Below are 19017 nucleotides of genomic sequence, written 5' to 3' on the forward strand. Positions count from 1 at the left end.
GCTAGCATGTGCGGACATGTTAAGTCTTCTTAGCACTAAGCTAGGTGACACTGCGCACAAGCCTGGCAGGTTCAGCTAAGGACACTGATTTTCAGTTGGCTGTTCTGTCAAAGTGAAGTATAATAAAATGCCCTGTTGTTCAAGAGCAGGCTAAATACATAGCTGAGTATGTGTTTGAGACAGGCTCAATGGTGTCTCTGTACAAACAACAGAGCAGCCGATTGTCCTGGTTATTGCCAGTAACTCATCAACAATGGCCCCGCCTATAAAACCCGGTCAAGTCAGGACACATGTCTCTCTAACCCAGATTCTCAGAGGGAGAGAAATAGCCACATCACAACACGCCACCCCGGTCGGTCCCTGAGGGTTTCATGTTGTTGCAACACTGAACGTGTGTCATGAAGTTGCATTGAAACCTGACAAACACACCCTAGAAATCTGGGAAGGGTGCAGGTGACGATCTATAAAAGTTAAATATAGTGACATTTAATGTTTTAATATGGCATCTTTATATGCTCTATAGAGCTGAGGCCAGTATATGCTGTCTCTGTTTACTGAAATGAGTCACTGTAGTTTGTCTGTGCTTTCAGTGCAACTCGGGACACTTACAATCAGACATTTTCCAAAATGCTACAGCTACAGCCACAGCACATGCAAATATATATATATATATATATATATATATATATATATATATATATATATATATATATATATATATATATATATATATATATACTGTGGAGTCTGTCCTCCAACAAAAAACGACTAAATAGGTCGTATTTGCAAGCATTTATCACGACCTATATTTACGTTTTAAAGTTAAGCGACATCTAGCGGGCGTAAAAACAATGACAGTATCGCGTTGCGTCTGTCGTCATGAATTGACGTATAACGTCATTACCGATCAAAATGCACGTTTATTTAAATGCAATGTTTGGGCGTTTTACACCAATCTCACAGTATTTCCTACATATTTTACAACTGTAGGTGGCTTATTCGTTCGAATGACCACACCTAACCCCACCCCTTAACCTAATCCTCACAGAAATCATGCTAAATTATGATTTATTGAGCATATACATTTTCATGCACATCCATTCCTGGGATCGAACCCATGATAGCATGATTACATATCAAGGTATGCAATAATCTACTAACTGAGCTACACGAAACGCAACCCAGAGGGCAAATAAAAGAGTACATAACATTAATATGAAAACGCCCTTTTGCCGATAGTGGCACAATTGTAGTATACGCTCTGATGGGTCGTATTTCAGGGATTTGGACAAGCGTATTGGTTGGAGGACAGGTTGGTTTTTATTTGTCTGTTAAGTTTTCTTGAAAAAATGGTTTACCAAAAATGAAAATTTGCTGAAAATGTGCTCACCCTCATCCCCTCTAAGATGTAGATGAGTTTGTTTGTTCATCAGAGCAGATTTGGAGAAATGTATCATTATATCACTTGTTCACCAATGGATCCTCTGAAGTGAATGGGTGCCGTCAGAATGAGATCCAAACAGCTGGTAAAAACATCACAATACTAATCCACACCCCTCCAGTTCATCAATGAATGTCTTTTGACTCGAAAAGCTATGTTTGTAAGAAACAACTTCAAACTGGCCAAAATACAAGTCCATAATCCACAATAACCTTTCCTTTGTCTTGTCTGAATCAGGAGAGAAATATGTGGAGATCGAGCTCGGTTTACAAGTGAAAACAGTCCAAAACAGCTCTAAACAAATGTGTGGATGGATTTTAATGTTAGAGGACAACAAGAGATGGACTTTTTCACTGAAGGAAGTGTTATTATGGAATATGGACGATGGTTTGAAGCTAAAAACATCTTAATAATGGATTTGTTTCTAACAAACATGCCGTTTGACTTCATAAGACAATAACTGATGGACTGGAGTGGTGTGGATTTTCTTGAGTTTTTATCAGCTGTTTAAACGCTCGTTCTGACGGCACCCATTCACTGCAGAGCATCCACTGGTGAGTAAGTGATGGGATGCTGATGATCTTAATGCTGTCATTTTAGTGAATAACAGTGTGGAAAACATGCCGTGATTATTTTAATCTCTAGATTGTTTCTTGCATTATCTTCATTGTGTCTTGTGAAACTAATGGTTCCTTTGAATAAAAAATGTCAGATATCAAGCTATATACTGCATGTTGTCAAAAGCAGAAAGATATCAAGATATTGTGTAGTCCCTTGTAGATCAGTGTCCAGAGAGAAGCATTTTGCTAAAGTCCTAAATCCACAGTTTCTTGATATCTGTGTGTTTATGTTAGACTTTAAATGAACTAATAAAATTGCTTCCCAGAATGCCCCTATTCTTAAGTAGTACCATCATGTTGGGCTAACTCACTGACATAATACACTCAGCATATGAACTGATAAGACAAGCATGAGGGCCTATAGTGTCTCGTTTTAACTAGAGAAACTTTACAAAAATTACTTGCATATGCAGTATATTTTTACGTAGACATTTGCATTAGAGAAACAAGTGTGTTTATTCAGTTATGTTCAGAGCTGTACAGTGCCACCCGACTATAAATATCTTTAGTTAATAAGTAACCCTTGCTGCATTTCTGAACCACAATAGGGCATCACAAATCCATCCACAAATATATGTATCCTTTGACCTGCACAGTGAGATTGTTTTATAGAGACAACTGACATGAAATACATGTACACAACATGATCGTACTGTAAATGCACAGACTATCACACTATAGCATATTAAAGTACTTGATTATGATTTGATATATCATTTTCATATTATTTAAGGTTAATCTATGAAATATAATTCATACATATTACAACATGTAATCACAAATAGTGTGTTTTAATAGAAATTACATTTAAGTATACTTTAGTACACTTGCATATAAGTCCTACCTAAATAGTTCATAGTTCAATACTTCAGCTAACTGCATTTAATGTAATTTTTAAACTATAGTACATTGTCATTTATTTGTAAATAAGATGCCTTTAAGGGTCTGGAATCATTACATTCCGTTTGCACTTAAGTATACTTAAGTAGTAGTATGTTAAAGTGCATTTCTTTTTCACAAGGGGAAGTCAAATGTGTTAAGATGTTAGAAACAATAGCATCACAAAGTGACTGTATGTGTGGACACACAAGAGAAGACAGGAGCATTTGAGAACCCCCCGAGGGAGAAATGTGCACTTGTTCACACTGCCCTCCATCTGCTCTCTGTGAGGACGTCAGAATATGCCATCTTTCAAGCGCGAGGAGCCTGTTGTACTGTAACTCATGACAAATCATCTGACTTTGCCTTTTATTAGAAAAGAGAACACCTCCCGTGCACCCTTTGTTCCTTTTTGTTTAATCCCCTCCCTTTGTGTATTTGTGTGTGTGTGTGTGTGTGTATGTGGTTGCAAAATAAGGCACACTCTGCCCTGTACTTCAGTCCCCTAAGGGCAGTTTCATATTATCTGTAGTTTCTCATTTACTTTTGTTTGATTTCCTTCGATGCAGAGCGTCCTGTACCCTGAAAATCTGTTAGGGTGTGCATTATCCTAAACATGACGTTCATGCCAACACTTTACACCGAGAAAGACATCAGTCTCGGGCTCCGTTCCAAAAGCTACCTCCCTCATTTAGCTGTTAGCATGTTCCTAAGCCAACAACACAAAACTCTAATAAGAGCAAAACTTGTGTCACACAAATATTGTATAAAAATACTGCATTTATAATTACTCTGAACGGCTTTAAAGCTTAAACAAATGTACTTGCAGATAATACAATACAAATTAAAATTAACAAATTACTAAAAAGAGTTCACTTTCATGCATTTCTTTACACACACAAATGCAAGTGCAAAAAATGCAAAAAAAAAGTGCAGTTTATAATCATTTCAAGTGAAAAGTTTACTGTACAGTACATTTGAAATCATTATTTTTCATTATCAAATTTTTTGACTAACGTATTAAATAACATGTAAAGCACTTGATTATAATTTTAACTAGAGTATTAAGCGATATTACAATAAAGTTATTTTATATCCTTACAAACGTGTTATAACAAGTAAACTATTTTAATATACTTTTTATTACAATAAAAAGACATAATTATTAAATTACACACACATTATTAAATTTCCTATAAGTGGGTCAAAAAGAACTCTTACCACAACTTCAACTAATTGCATTTAATATGAATTTAAACTATGGAATTTTCATTGAACTAACATACAGTTAAATGTCTATATTTTAGTTCACGCTTAAGTATATTAAGTGTTTTGTCTTCTCTTCTCTTGTTTTGTCTTGTCTTGTTTTGTTTTGTCTTGTCTTGTTTTGTTTTGTTTTGTTTTGGACACTTAAACCAGACAGAATCAAAAGCTCCATTAAGTTTTCCAAAACAGAAGCTATTGTGAATTAGTTTTTAACTCTGGACAGTTAAACAGAGCATGTTTCGTGTATAATGGCGCTTAAGTGTATTTGATTTTTGTCCAGAGATTTTGTTTATAAATTTAAACAGCAGGGATGAATTTAGGTTAAAAAAAATTGCCAATGAGATGACTTGGAAAAATATGTCCTGATTAAGCTAAAATTGCCATATATTTTTTCCCTGTGAAAACACAAAAAGCACACTGGAACTCAGTCAGCGGCAAGTTGTAGCATGACACTGTCTCTTTAAGGCCCGAGGAGCTTCACCACAGTGGGTCAATTCACTAGCTTCTCTTGGGCGTGATGCCAGTTGTTGGGAAGGCTGTCAGAGAGAGCAGGCCAGCCAGGAGATCCATTAGTCTAGACTGCCATATTCATGCAGGGGAGAGGGGTCGAGGACAGAGCTGGACCCCTCGAGTCAGGAGGAGATGTATGCCAGGCCACTGAACTCTAACACCCTTCAGGCTCATAATTAAAGCTACAGGTTAAAGATGCAGTCGTGTTTTCAACACTTGGCAACCAGCCCACATACTTGTGAGTATAGGGACAGGAAATGGAGAGGTTCAATTAGTCCACCCTTTAGAAAGAGCTGTTGATGTATGAGAGGCCCTCAAAGTACACACATACATTTACTGTAAACATTACATATTATTTAAAGTTGTGTTAATTTATTGTGTGGTCAGAAATTAATTTAAAGGGTAAATTTACTGTATTAATTAACATGCATAATTTTATAATGCATATATTATGCTTGCCAATGATAGAGTTTGCACTATAATGTTGTGTTATATTTAAAATATATTAGAACTATAGCTTGAATGAACTGACTTTATCAGCACTACATCAAATGCTGCAATACTTCACCCTCTTGTGGCACATATTGGTAACTACATACATAAAATAAAATAAAATAAAATAAAATACAATAAAAGATACATTTGCTAGTGTTTTTGCAAGAATTATGATGGGAATAATGATAGGATATTAATGTTTAAAATATTAAATATAAACATGAAATAATGAAGATAAGATGTGTGATATGAGATCAGACTGGATCCACCTCCAGTCCCCATTAATTAATATAAATAAATAGATTTGTATTTAGATATGCTGTTATTATTGTTTATACGTGATTATTTGTGATTGTACACAAGGCCAAATTTCATGCAGAAATGGCTAGTAAATTTCACAAATGATTAAGAAGAAACAGCAAGCAACACATGCAAAATTCTGAAGAATAATAAAAAAAAGAAAGAATTGATGGTATTTTTTATTAATCTTTAAAAAATATATTTATTTATTCATATATATATATATATATATATATATATATATATATATATATATATATATATATATATATATATATATGTATGTATATATATATATATATATATATATATATATATATATATATATATATATATATATATATATATATATATATATATATATATATTATAAGTTGCATTTCTGGACATTATTTCAAATATTTAGGATTTATAATTGTATTATTTCAAAGCTTTTTTTCAGTAATTGTTTTTTTATTATTCTTGAAACGCACATTGCTTTATTTATTTAATATCTTTAAAACATACTGACTCCTAAAATTGAGTATACAATGATAATTTATTTTATTTATTTTTTTATGTAATGTAATCAGAAAACAAAATAATAAAAAAAATAAATCACTGTCATTATTGGCTTTTATGGAGTAAATGAAAAATTGCTACTGTATACATTATTTTAATGATACGTACGTATGTGTGAGCTTTATGCAGCAAATCCCCCAAAGAGACATGTGGCTCCCCTCTAATTCGGATGACAATCCTATTAAATCTTCCAGTGGGGCTTTACAGGTGGATTGGTTAGACCTCCAGTGACTGGTTTTGTAATGGTTTGTCTCCCATTGACAGATGGCACACTAAAGCTAAATGCATGCTGGGAAACAGCACTTTCATCTTATTGGCCTTTTAGGACGACCAGTAAAACCCAACCTGTTTGTTTTCAAGTGCAAAAGACATATAGGCAACACGTACCATGTCTTATAGGCCACATAAATTAAAGAAAACAAGAGAAGGAGGAAAAAAGTAGTTTATAATTATCAGTTGTAATTCTGATGCATGCTTTGATACTTTTTTTTTTTTTTTGGACTGATCAACTGACTGATTGAGCTTTGGGGATTTGCGATCTTCACTTGATGCCTCTGCAGAAACAGATCTTACAGGAGGTTTGGACAGAAGACAGGTGAGCAATTGCTTTACTACAAATATTGTAATAAATACATCTGCTTTGCTAATAATGCTGATTTATATCTTAGCCTTCCTAACAATGACTCCAAAAGTTCAGTACAGGTGAGTTATACATCAAGTGTACAGTGCGTTTGTGTAAGTTTGTGCATGTCTCAATCTGTCTCCATTCAAGTGCAAATCTGTTTTAATGTGAGTCAAAAAGTCTGAGAACACACTTTTTCATTTTTTTTAAACTCCCAATAAATAACATTCTTTGATAAATTAAAGATAAAATTATTAAAGTTATTAGCTCGTCCACTGAAGCCGATTATTTTTTTTACACAAACTTTTAGAGCAGATGTAATTTGATTGTTGCTGTTGCTAAGATATTACTAAAAGGATTTATTAAAATTTTCTGTAAATCTCAGAAAAAAAGGTACAAAACTAACTGGGTCAATACGCTTTCAAAAGGTGCAACTCTCAAAAGGTGTAAGTCCTAGTATGTATCTTTGAGGTATACCATTTGGGGGTCAGTACCTTTTAATATTTGTACCTAACACTCTCACAAAAAAAGTACTAAAGCTGCATCTATGACAGAACCTACCATGGACATAGTGATATGTACATTTTAGCTACTAATATGTAACTTTGAGGTACTAATAATAAGGTACTTTCAAAAGTGTACTACACCATTGACAGCCTTTTTATCTGAGAGTGTAATGAAGCAGTCGTGAATATTGTGTCAGTAGATGGTACGGTCCTCTTGAGTTGTTTTGGTTGTTCCTGAGGCAGATGGGCTTTACACCGAATCCTATTATCAAGTTCTCTGGACTAAACTAGCCTTCATAATCAGCCACACTGATGCCCTCGGCACACTCTCATATAAACACACATGACAGCTTCATCTGCTCTTCTGTCTGGACTTTTACTATTGAACCGATGTCATCTCAATAACCATGTCTTCAGAGAAGGTACATCTTAGCTGTCGTGTCTTAGAGCTAAAAGGTTATATATGTCTTAAATCAATATAATACTGGATGTTTTAGGCAGTAAATGTGTTATCACATACTGTTGCTCTGTGATCTAGAAGGTACTGAACAAGCCTAGGTTGGTCAAATGAAGTTGATGCAAGTCTGTTTGATTGATTAGGGTTTTGTGTCAACATACTCGTGTCTATTTGATCTTTTGCAGGACATAACATCCAGTAGGTTGTGATTTACATGTTCTCAAGAGCATTAAAACCAGTTATGCATATGTACTATATTTTAAGATGGCAGGAAACAATCCTCCTTAAAGACACATTCTGCCAAAATTCCTCAAGAACTTATCAATGAATCTATTTTTTATTAATCTACCCATAACTTATATAATCTAACATATTTCCTTAAAGGAAAGCCATTTAATATCAATATTTTGTCTGGAATGCTGTATCTGTAACTGGATTCAATCTGTTTTATAATATCTCTGGATTAAAAAAGACAAGGGAACATTTAGCCTTTAAGATAGGTATAGTTCATAGTCTAGGCATTGTGTTAATTCTTGACTGACTGAATTGACTCTTTGATCATCAAACTGATTGTATTTGGAAAAGGAAAGCACTGCTTTTCTAATATGGGCAGCAACTGGATTGAGTTTGCTCTTGTTATTGTTCTAGATGGTTCCTGGTACCTCTTTATTATGGTTAAAATTAAAAGTAATAAATCCAAATTTTTTAAGAATGAACTAAATTATTTCATGTTTAATTAATAAAATTATATATATATTGGGCATTGAAAGTAATTAAGAACAGGCTTTTTGAACAGATTTCCACGTTTGATATTTTTAAATGTTGGTTTTTCAAAAACAGGAAATATTTGTTGCATCTGTTTCCTTCTCCCTGTTTAACCATAAAGGGATATGTCAGAGAGGGGTTGATCGAGGCCACTGGAGCATGGCACTGAAACTCACTGACCCAAAATAGGTTTTCCTTGAGGAGACATGGCTGAAATTATGAGAAGTGCTTAAACATTAACTCTAATTAAAAACTAGCCAGTCAGTATTTCTCAGCCAGCCAAGCAGATGCTTTTGGATGCTTATATCATATGCTTATATCATACTGAATCGCACTTGAATCTACTGTGGCTAACGGCCTATGAAGGGGTTTTCCATAATGCTAAGCTAGTAAAATCCCCATGGCGGCAGTAATCAAGGATCCCACTGTCTTTGCTCTTTGTTAAAGCGAGGTCTATAAATACTCATTTAAGATCGGAACTAATCAGATTATATGCTCCCCACTCCGTTCAGTACGGATTCAGGCTGTGTAAGAATTAGACTTTCTCCATATCCTCAACCTAGCCTGGCCTCCCTCTGCGTTCTGTATATAAAGAGGTCACGTCTTAAACCAATGTGCCACATCCAGTCAAACAACCTAACTTGGAATTTGGACTTGATTGTTTGCCTTGAGAAAGGTGTAAACATTGCAGAGATTCTTTTTGAAATGAATGATTTATAAAAAGTTGCTCGAATAATAGACAAGCGTATTAAGTCATGCACTTTTCTAATGTATTCTGTACATCATTTTGTTTGCTTTCATTGACGTGTGGCAATGGGTAAGTTCAAAACATCTGCTTAAATTTGCACAACCATCACAAAAATGTACAAAGAGAACCTTGAAATGTGAATGCCATTCATTGTCTTCATTTACAGTGTAGAAGACAAAAAAGAAGAAGCCGGAGGCAGATTCTGGAAAGGCCAATGGAGCTGAAGCCAAACCCAAAAAGAGTAAAGCTAAAAAGAGTGAAGAGTTGTCAGGCGAAGAGGACCGTACACCCTCAAAGAGTCAGTCTGATGCATCTCAAACACGCAACTAACAAGGGACTTCATCTTATAGGATTCAGGGTCCCACTTTATATTAGGTGGCCTTAAACTACTATGTACTTACATAAAATAATAAGTACAATGTACTTACCTTGTTCATATTGTATTGTAAAACACTTTTGCTGCTATTGAGGTGGGATGGGGGTAAGGTTAGGTAGAGGGTTGGAGGTATGGGTAAGTTTAAGGGTGGGTTAAGGTGTAAAGTATGGGTCAACAGTGTAATTATAAATGTAATTACAGAAATTAAATACAGATCTAATTACATGTTGTTGTTTTTTAAATATAAGTACAATGTAAAAACATGTATGTACACAATTAGTACATTGTACTAAATTATTAATTAAAATGTAAGCACATAGTAGTTAAGGCCACTTAATATAAAGTGGGTCCGGATTCAGATTACTTAAGAAATTATATAAACAAAGGTTATATAGACACTGAATTTCCACATGTTCAAGTTTGTGCTCAGAAATACATATAGTGTCTACACATCATTGCATTAGATTACAAAAAGCAAACTACGTCAGAAAAAGTTTGTCAGTTTTTAAATGGATGTTAGTTCACAGTTAATTTGATGATCTACACCTGTGGTTACTCAGCTAGGACCTGTTGGTCAGTCATTGATCATCATTCAATTGTCAAACAGTCAAAGTGCACTGACATTCAGACATGTCTAGTGCTTAGAGTCAGAACGCGTTTGGGGCCAGTGTCATACTGGAATGCTGAAACAAATCTTACTTTTTTATTTATTCAGCTGAGAGCAAAGCAGTAAAGAAAAAGAAAACCGAGAAGGACAAAGAAGAGGCAACAGAGAAGAACATAAAAAAGAAGCTCAAGAGTACTCCTAAGAAAAAGAAAGGTATAAGGTTTTTTTAATTATCAACTGGAACAAATAAGTATTTGACTAAACATGAAAATCAGTGGTTCTGTAGGGTTGCAGTGATGTTGGAGCCTATACCAGCATCTTGAGTCATATACAGGGAATCAAACAGCACATTTTCTTTTAATACTGCATGAAATATTTTTAACTGGAAAGATAGTAAAAGATACAGTATAGTGTCTCACACACACAATCATTCATAGGCGCATTGGATAAGGCACTACTCAAACTTGCATCATTATGAGATTATAAGCAATGTTTTAGTCATTCTGTCTTCCTCGGGATTACTGTAAAATTGTACGTTTAAAAATGCCAAATGGGAATTAGTTTGCTATGCTTTAGGAATTGATTAGTGGCAATTGAAAGAAAAGTTTCAAATTATGGCGAAAAACCTGTAGAAATCTGCTTGCTTTCCTAGATGGTATACCTCAAAGACACATACTAGGCCTTACACATTTTGAGAGTTACACCTTTTGAAAGGGTATTGACCAGTCTGCTTTGCCTGATTTTATTTTATTTTATTTTACATTTTGCACCAAAATTGCAATGTGACTAATGCGTGCACAACACTGATTGGCTGATGGCACCACCAGAACACAAATAGTCACAAACCTTACTAGCAGCTATAGACATGTAGTGCATGGGGAAATTGTCAATGTTATGCTTTCTGGAGCCCTTCAAATAAAAAACGTTACCTTCCACAACTTTTACAATGATGACATATTGCCATTATATATGTTTCTTGCAATAAAATTCCAGCCAAGAACAGTTTTTACAATCAGATGGTATAGTTATGACATAATGAATCTATGATTACCAGCCAACCCTATATAGGTTTATATAAGGTCTATATGGGTCTATATAAACCTATAGTTCACCCCAAAATTAGACTTTTGTCATCATTTTCTCACCCTCATGTCATTCCAAACCTTTTCTTTCTTATGTTGAACATAAAAGAAGATATTTTGAAGAATGCAGGTAATCAAACAGTTGTTGGTTCCCATCGACTTCCAGAGTAAGGGGGGGGGGGGGACTAAGGGTTTTGGGTTGAAATAATCCTTTAACTGAAAGAAAGAGGCAGAGTACTTTTTTAATGTAAATTTCCCCTTGAAATCGGGCTTGCATGTGATATTTACCAGGTTTAGTTCTATTTCATTGCCTTAATCATTGATATGATTTGTCCTTCAACCCTGATGTCTTTTTAATCAGATTCCGATGATGAAGATGACGAGGACGACGAAGAGGAGACCTCACAGAAGAAAACTAAAAAGAAAACCACCAAAGAGAGCTCCCCTGCTGGCACCAAAGAAAAGAAATCAAAGGCCAAAGGTCAGCTCAGCGTATTCACACTTGAATGCATGCTAATGAGCGAGGCCAAGGTTCATTCTGAGCTCCGCTCAATTCGTTTCAACAGTCAAGCAGCATTTATGTTATTGTAAGAGTCACTTTGAACTTTGCTGGGGGGTGGGGAGTATTTGCGGTCCCTCAAAACAGAAATCCTGAAGCTTTGGTTTTTGGAGTTTGTTTTTCGCTCTCTGAGCCAATCACTTGAGGTATCGAGTCAGAGGAAACTGTTAGACAATGGCTTCAGTGTGTGTAACTCTTAATGTCGTTATGTACACATGCATGGGGGTTTGCTGCTCAGGAAGAGGATTAGCGCTAGATCTCGTGAGCTAAGAAGATTAGCCAGAACAATACGCGAGATCTGTCTTAAAGATCACCGCTCCGCTTTATCTATGAGCTGAAGTGGGGGACTTTCAAGTGAATTTGACTCTTGTTTTTAGTTACGCGTTTAGGGATTTATTTGTCCGTCTTGTGAAGACTTGGCTTCATTTTTCCTGTTGTTAAAAGACAGATGGTGAACTCCTCGGGGGGTGTCTGATCAAGCCACTCGTATAAATAGAGGAGCGACTTCAACAGTTGGAAAACAAAGTCCAGCTGCTAACTAATACGTTTTACCAGACGTTCAGCAAAGACACAGATGACTCCTCAGGGGTGTACATTCAGGTTTTATTTAACATTTGAGCAAGTTTAATGCATGATGAGCATGTTTCAAAAGTTTAACAATGATTGTGGGTGGAGAAAAGACTGAGATATTAGAACTAATGGCTCTCTGGGAAGCTGTTTTGACATTCAAGCTGTCCTCGATGTATTAAATCATTAGCAGCATCATTTCCATATTGAAAGACACAGCTCTTCAGCTGGAAGCTGTGCTGATTATCTGGAGCTGGCGCACCTGAATAACCCCAGGGAGTTCTGGGAACTGGTCCTAACTTGACTATCACATAAGGACTCTCGGCTGAATACGCTGTGAATGAACTCTACATCAACTTCAGTGACTCATCTCAGATACCTTCAGTGACTCATCAGCTTCAGTGACTCTACATCAACTCAGGGTTTTGTTGTAAGCTGCCCACCATAGTGGAAAATACTCATCAAATCTAATGTTTTATCCATATTATCTCTGCAGAGAGTAAAGGTGAATCAGAAAGCAAAGGAAAGACAGCCAAGTCTAAAAAGGAGCCAGCGTCCATGTTTCAGATAAATGGAGATAAACCAGATTTTATCGCAAAAAAGAAAGGTAATTTCACTTTTCTTAAAACACTGTACATTGATCATAGTATTGCTGAAGACAACTAGATCTCATGAAGTCTGACAAGAACATCTCTGGGTGATATTGTAACTATTGTATCAAAATAAAATAAAATTGATAAATAAAATGCATAAAATGCATAAAATAGTAATGCAATGCATGCTTGTTCACAGTGTACTTTGAAGAATATGAATTACTGATAGTGTAATCGTAACATTTGTTGACTGAATCTTGTAAGCATCTGCTCCAGTCACCAAGTCTGACAGTGACGAGAGTGAGCCAGAGACTAAACCCAGCAAGAGCAAAAAGAAATCCACCGCCAACTCCACCTCCATGTTTCAGGCTGGAGGAGACAAAGACAAGAAAAAAGACAAGAGTAATAAGGACAAAGAGAAGAACAACAAGAAAAAGAGTGAGTGAAAGATTAAGTGTAAGCGCCCTCTTGGCACAGGAAAACTTCAACTGCTTGTTTGTAACATTCAGACAAAAGCTCAACAACTGTAAGCACATGTGCTTCCCCACAGCCAGGAACAGCACAACTCCTGCTGGACTTCCTTAGTATTTTGTTTATTGACTAATAACATTGTTATCTTCAGGATGCAGTAACATTATCCATGCTACTTCATACAGCCATATTCCATTTCTGACAGAAATGTAATGGTGGGATGTTTTTGTATTTATTTTTTTTTTTGTTGTTGTTGAAGACAAAGATTAAAGCTGCGGTTGGTAACTTTTGACGCTCTAGCGGTTAATAAACAGAACTGCTTGCATCTTGCGGAAGCACATTGTAGCCGGATCTACTTCTCTCTGTTTATGTCTATGAAGAATCACAAAGGTACTGGGTTACTCCGCCGCGGTACCCCCGAAGCAATCTAAAATAGTCCAAATATAAACACTTATTATAGGTGCACCCTAGTGATTCAGGACAAGCTAAAAACACGGCTTGGAAAATGGATTCATGGTGTACTCGCTTATTATATACATTTTGTTAATCTTGAACACAAAAGAAAGTTACGGACCGCAGCTCTGATTGGTCATATTCTACTGTCAGGACATAATGACAGGTTTAACAAATATGTAAAAAATATATTTTTACAAAAGTTACCTACTGCAGCTTTAATGGAGCATGTTTTACAATAAAATACTATTTCAGTTTTTCTGCTTCAAAACATTTTCTGCTCTAGTACATCATACATCAAGCACTTTTATTTTACATTTTCAATGAAAACTCCCTATAATATCACACTTCTTGTAGACAGAATATAACTCATATAACAATATAATAACTTCTTGTTTAACATGTAGAGGCTGCTAAATCTGAAGAAAGTGATGATGAGGAGACAGAAGTGCCCAGAAAGAAGAAAGGCAAAGGCAGGAAAAGTAAAAAGGTAAGACTACTGTAAACCAAGGGAATGTCATCCGGAGGGAAAGACTATATGATCTGAACAGTATTATCTCCCTCGTGACAGGAGGAGGAGAGGCCTCCTTCACCAGAGATTGAGTTTGATGACCTGGAGGAGTTTGTTCTTCAGCCTGCACCTCAGGGAACCACCGTCAAGTGTAAAGTGACGCGAGACAAGCGCGGCATGGACAGAGGCTTCTACCCCACCTATTACCTCCATTTAGACAATGACAAGAAGGTGACTTGCTCTCACTTTTGTGTTCGGACAATTCTGTATGGTTTTCTAGTGAATGACAGGGTAGCTGAAATGCATGGCTCTCGTGAATTTGAGATCCTCTTCCACCCCATCCTGCAGGTTTTCCTATTGGCTGGTCGAAAAAGAAAAAAGAGTGCAACATCAAATTATCTGATATCCATAGATGCCACTGACCTGTCACGAGGCGGAGAAAATTTTATTGGAAAGTTGAGGTAACTTGCATGATATGAAACATACCAAAACTAGTATGCATTATTGCTGGACTATTGCACTTTCTTCGTTCTCTTCAGGTCCAATCTCATGGGTACCAAGTTCACCGTGTTTGACAACGGTCTCAACCCTGACCGTGCCCTCAGGGACATGTCTAATGCCCGGCAAGAGCTAGCGGCTATCATTTATGTGAGTGCTCATTTCCATTCCACATAAGGTTTCCTGGAGGTTAGAAAATATTTCATTTTTAAAGTATACACTGGTGTTTCTGTCCAGGAGACAAATGTGTTGGGGTTTAAAGGGCCCAGAAAAATGACTGTCATCATCCCAGGGATGGATGATGACAACGAGCGAGTGCCGATACGTCCACAAACCGTGAGTTCAGTTACTAACACACTGCTATATCTGACTGTGATATGCAACAACAAAGGAAAAAAGTTAATTCACAACATATGCTTAGTGGGAAAACGTGCCCCAAAATCTAAAAAATTACTTATACACATTTACGGATGATGTGAACATTAGTAACAGTAAAACACCAACAACTTTTATTCCTTTTCACATAAATCATAATTACAAAACACTTTTACCATGGCACATGATTTGTATACTAATGCATTTTGATGTTTGCCCAGCTACATATGTTTGGCTATTCTTATGTGGTAAATGTGCTCGGTAGCACACCTGGAATAGTATTAATATATATAATAATATATAATTTATAGTATAAAACCTGTCAAAGGTGTCACAGTAAAATAGCTTACAGATTTGGAGAAGAAAGGTCAAATGGCATGGTTGCTTTAGCAAATGCATTTTTATTTTAAATTTCCTTTGTTTTTGCTTCAGGGTCGGGTTAAGTGTACTGTATGTGGTATGTTATGTTCAAACATGTTAGAGCATTAACCTTTCTGAACCACTTCACACATCAGACTTTTCACTCTAAATGTGTCACAAAGCATTTTTTCAATGAGCTTTGGTTGCAAATTTTCAATGATGACTAAATTATTTTATTTAACAGATATTATGAGGCAAAAAAAATACTATTTTTATTTTTGAACAGGGATATGTCTGTGTCTCAAAACCTAGCACACTAACATGATGTCTACAACATACATGTCCCAAACAACATTGCAATTGTAGTGAGATTTCAGAAGTGACCGACTTGAGCCATTATTAAAAGAGCGCATGAACCAAAGAACACTAACTCCTGATTCAATATTGAAATAAAATGTATATGCATATATAAATTATTTCCTACTTTTTCCTATACACCGTTTCTGCACTGAATAAAATGAAAATTAGAGCTAGTTAAAGCAAATTCCTGGATTGTTTTTACTCTAAGGACATTTGTTTGTATTTGCTAAAAATAAAGTATTTCAGAATGTAGTTTACTGCCTACCATTTGAGACATTTTTACGGACCATAAAACAATGTGTATTTGTATTGAAGAAATGTGAGACATGGCCGTGGAATGAAAATGCAACTTTAACTTCTCTGTTTAAACACAGAGTTCTGGGATGAAACTCTAGATGGCGCAGTCCAATAGGTCTAACTCAAACGGACCTAATGACATCATTATCACATGGCACAGCTGATTGGTTCTCTGCTTTATCGGTAACCAATGAGCTCGCTGCTCAGCATTCAAATATATGACTAGGGCCTACTGTAGCAGTTGCAGCTTGCTTCAGAAACCCTCCACCTTCCCCAGCTCCACCTGTTTAGATCTGCTAATATAATATAAGCTAATATAATATAAGCTAATTCATGTATGTTATGGGGGTGTTATTTCATGTACATTATATTTGCAGCAGCAATATTTCTTACATGCTCACAGCAGCATGTTGTGCAGGAGCAGCAGTGTAGCAGATCTATTCTGCCAAGACCAAACACATTAACATTGTCATGTACATTACCATGCCAATACCTCTGAGAGTTCTCATGACAGAACTTCATTTAACATAAGTTTTGTGTTTTTAGAATAAAGTGTCATCCGTGAGATGCTGCACAATGATTAGATGTGCATATTTGAATAGAAAAACAATGGAAAAGACGTGTACTGACATGCAAAACTGCATTCCATGTGAACGGCCCTTAACCATCAGCTAATATTTCCCAAAAATGATAGCTAGTTGGGGAGTTCTGATAACTTAGAAACTCAGTTACAACACTCACTACAATGACCAATTATTCATGCACAACAAATCTGTTATTTTACCTTTAAGGACAACGACAATATACTTATGCGCTACCAAAACAGGCAGATGGACAACCTGATTGAACTCCACAACAAAACTCCCGTTTGGAATGACGATACTGCTTCGTATGTCCTCAACTTCTCTGGTCGGGTCACACAAGCCTCTGTCAAGAACTTCCAGATCGTCCACAGCAAAGACAGTGAGTGATATTGACCATCCCTTACCTCTTCAACTGGGACTGCACAAAAATATTTGTAGCTTTACAATAGGACAAAATATTACAAATATGAAATTGGAATTTAGTAGCATATCTGTTGTTTTGATAATTCCATATTATCCTGGAATTGTGCTCAGTTGTTACTATAGCCTGAAAGCTAACCTGACTGTAAACGCTCTCTTTTCCAGACAGCTACATTGTGATGCAGTTTGGAAGAGTGGCAGATGACATGTTCACTCTGGACTATAACTATCCCATGTGTGCAGTGCAAGCCTTTGCTATCGCTCTGTCCAGCTTTGATGGCAAACTGGCCTGCGAATGAACACAAGGGACAAAATTCTTCAACCAAGAGTCACATCTTTGCAATCAAAACACGATAACTTCATCATCAGGAAGGACAATGTGTTAATTGAAAATGTGGGACATTTTTAGGATTTCCACTGTGCCTGAATGCGACTGGGGTGAACTTCTTCTGGATACAGAACAGAAACTGACACCAGAGCCAGGCGTTGCACATATATGATGAATGCAGGCTACATAATATGATTGAAAGTGATTGAAAAATAGTTTGGTTTGACTTTATTTTGTGTTGTACTGAGATTTATGAATATATGATAAATCTCATTGAAAATGTTATATATATATACAGTACAGACCAAAAGTTTGGAAACATTATTTTAAAGTTTTTGAAAGAAGTTTCTTTTGCTCATCAAGCCTGCATTTATTTGATCAAAAATACAGAAAAAACTGTAATATTGTGAAATATTATTAAAACTTAAAATAATAGTTTCTATTTGAATATACTTTATATATATATATATATATATATATATATATATATATATATATATATATATATATATATATATATATATATATATATATATATATATATTCCTGTGATGCAAAGCTGAATTTTCAGCATCATTACTCCACCCTTCAGTGTCACATGATCATTTAGAAATCATTCTAATATTCTGAGTTATTATGAGTGTTGGAAACAGTTCTGCTGTCTAATATATTTGATCAATAAAAGGTTAAAAAGAACTGCATTTATAAAAAAAAATAATCTAATAATATATATTCTAATAATATATTTTCTTTAATATCACTTTTTATCAATTTAACACATCCTTGCTGAATAAAAGTATTGATTTTATTTTTTAAAAAAAGAAAGAAAAAAAATTACTGACCCCAAATTACTGTCCATTAGTGTATATTGTTATTACAAAATATTTATATTTTAAAAACATAGAACAATACATATATATATATATATATATATATATATATATATATATATATATATATATATATATATATATATATATATATATATTTATTTATTTTTTATTTTTTTACTTTTTTTAAAACTTTTTATTCATCAAAGTATCCTAAAAAAGTATCACATGTTCTGAACAAATATTAAGCAGCAGAACTGTTTCCAACTTTGATAATGAATCATCATATTAGAATGATTTCTAAAGGATCATGTGATAATGATCCTAAAAATTCAACTTTGCATCACAGAAATAAATGATAATTAAAAGTATAATACATTTAAAAACAATTATTTTAAATTGTAATAATATTTCACAATATTACTGTTTTTTTCTGTATTTTTGATCAAATAAATGCAGGCTTGATGAGCAGAAGAAACTTCTTTCAAAAACATTAAAAATAGTATGTATACTGAAATTATAGTATCATACTGTAACTTTTTTGTTGTTGTTGTTTTACTATTTCTATGCCCATTC

At 35.0% G+C, this 19017-nt stretch overlaps 1 protein-coding gene across 1 annotated transcript; it reads left to right on the top strand.

Moving 5' to 3' along the window:
- Window positions 1-7465: 7465 nt before the first annotated feature.
- Window positions 7466-17988, top strand: tulp1a (TUB like protein 1a). Its single transcript, XM_026199278.1, has 13 exons — window positions 7466-7622; window positions 9342-9468; window positions 10262-10366; window positions 11597-11716; window positions 12858-12968; window positions 13219-13392; window positions 14286-14368; window positions 14450-14620; window positions 14738-14850; window positions 14929-15037; window positions 15125-15223; window positions 17071-17242; window positions 17449-17988. Exons 1-13 carry the CDS (start codon window positions 7608-7610, stop codon window positions 17580-17582), a joined length of 1533 nt encoding a protein of 510 aa, XP_026055063.1. The 5' UTR covers window positions 7466-7607; the 3' UTR covers window positions 17583-17988.
- The last annotated feature ends 1029 nt before the right edge of the window (window positions 17989-19017 follow it).

The sequence above is a fragment of the Carassius auratus genome, chromosome 23 (genome assembly GCF_003368295.1).
Source record: "Carassius auratus strain Wakin chromosome 23, ASM336829v1, whole genome shotgun sequence".
Classification (NCBI taxonomy): domain Eukaryota; kingdom Metazoa; phylum Chordata; class Actinopteri; order Cypriniformes; family Cyprinidae; genus Carassius; species Carassius auratus.

Excerpts from the sequence above, each read along its gene's own strand:
- tulp1a (XM_026199278.1), top strand. Across the intron at positions 11,717-12,857 it reads AAAGAAATCAAAGGCCAAAG|AGAGTAAAGGTGAATCAGAA; the intron begins GTCAGCTCAGCG and ends TTATCTCTGCAG. Across the intron at positions 15,224-17,070 it reads TGCCGATACGTCCACAAACC|GACAACGACAATATACTTAT; the intron begins GTGAGTTCAGTT and ends TTTACCTTTAAG.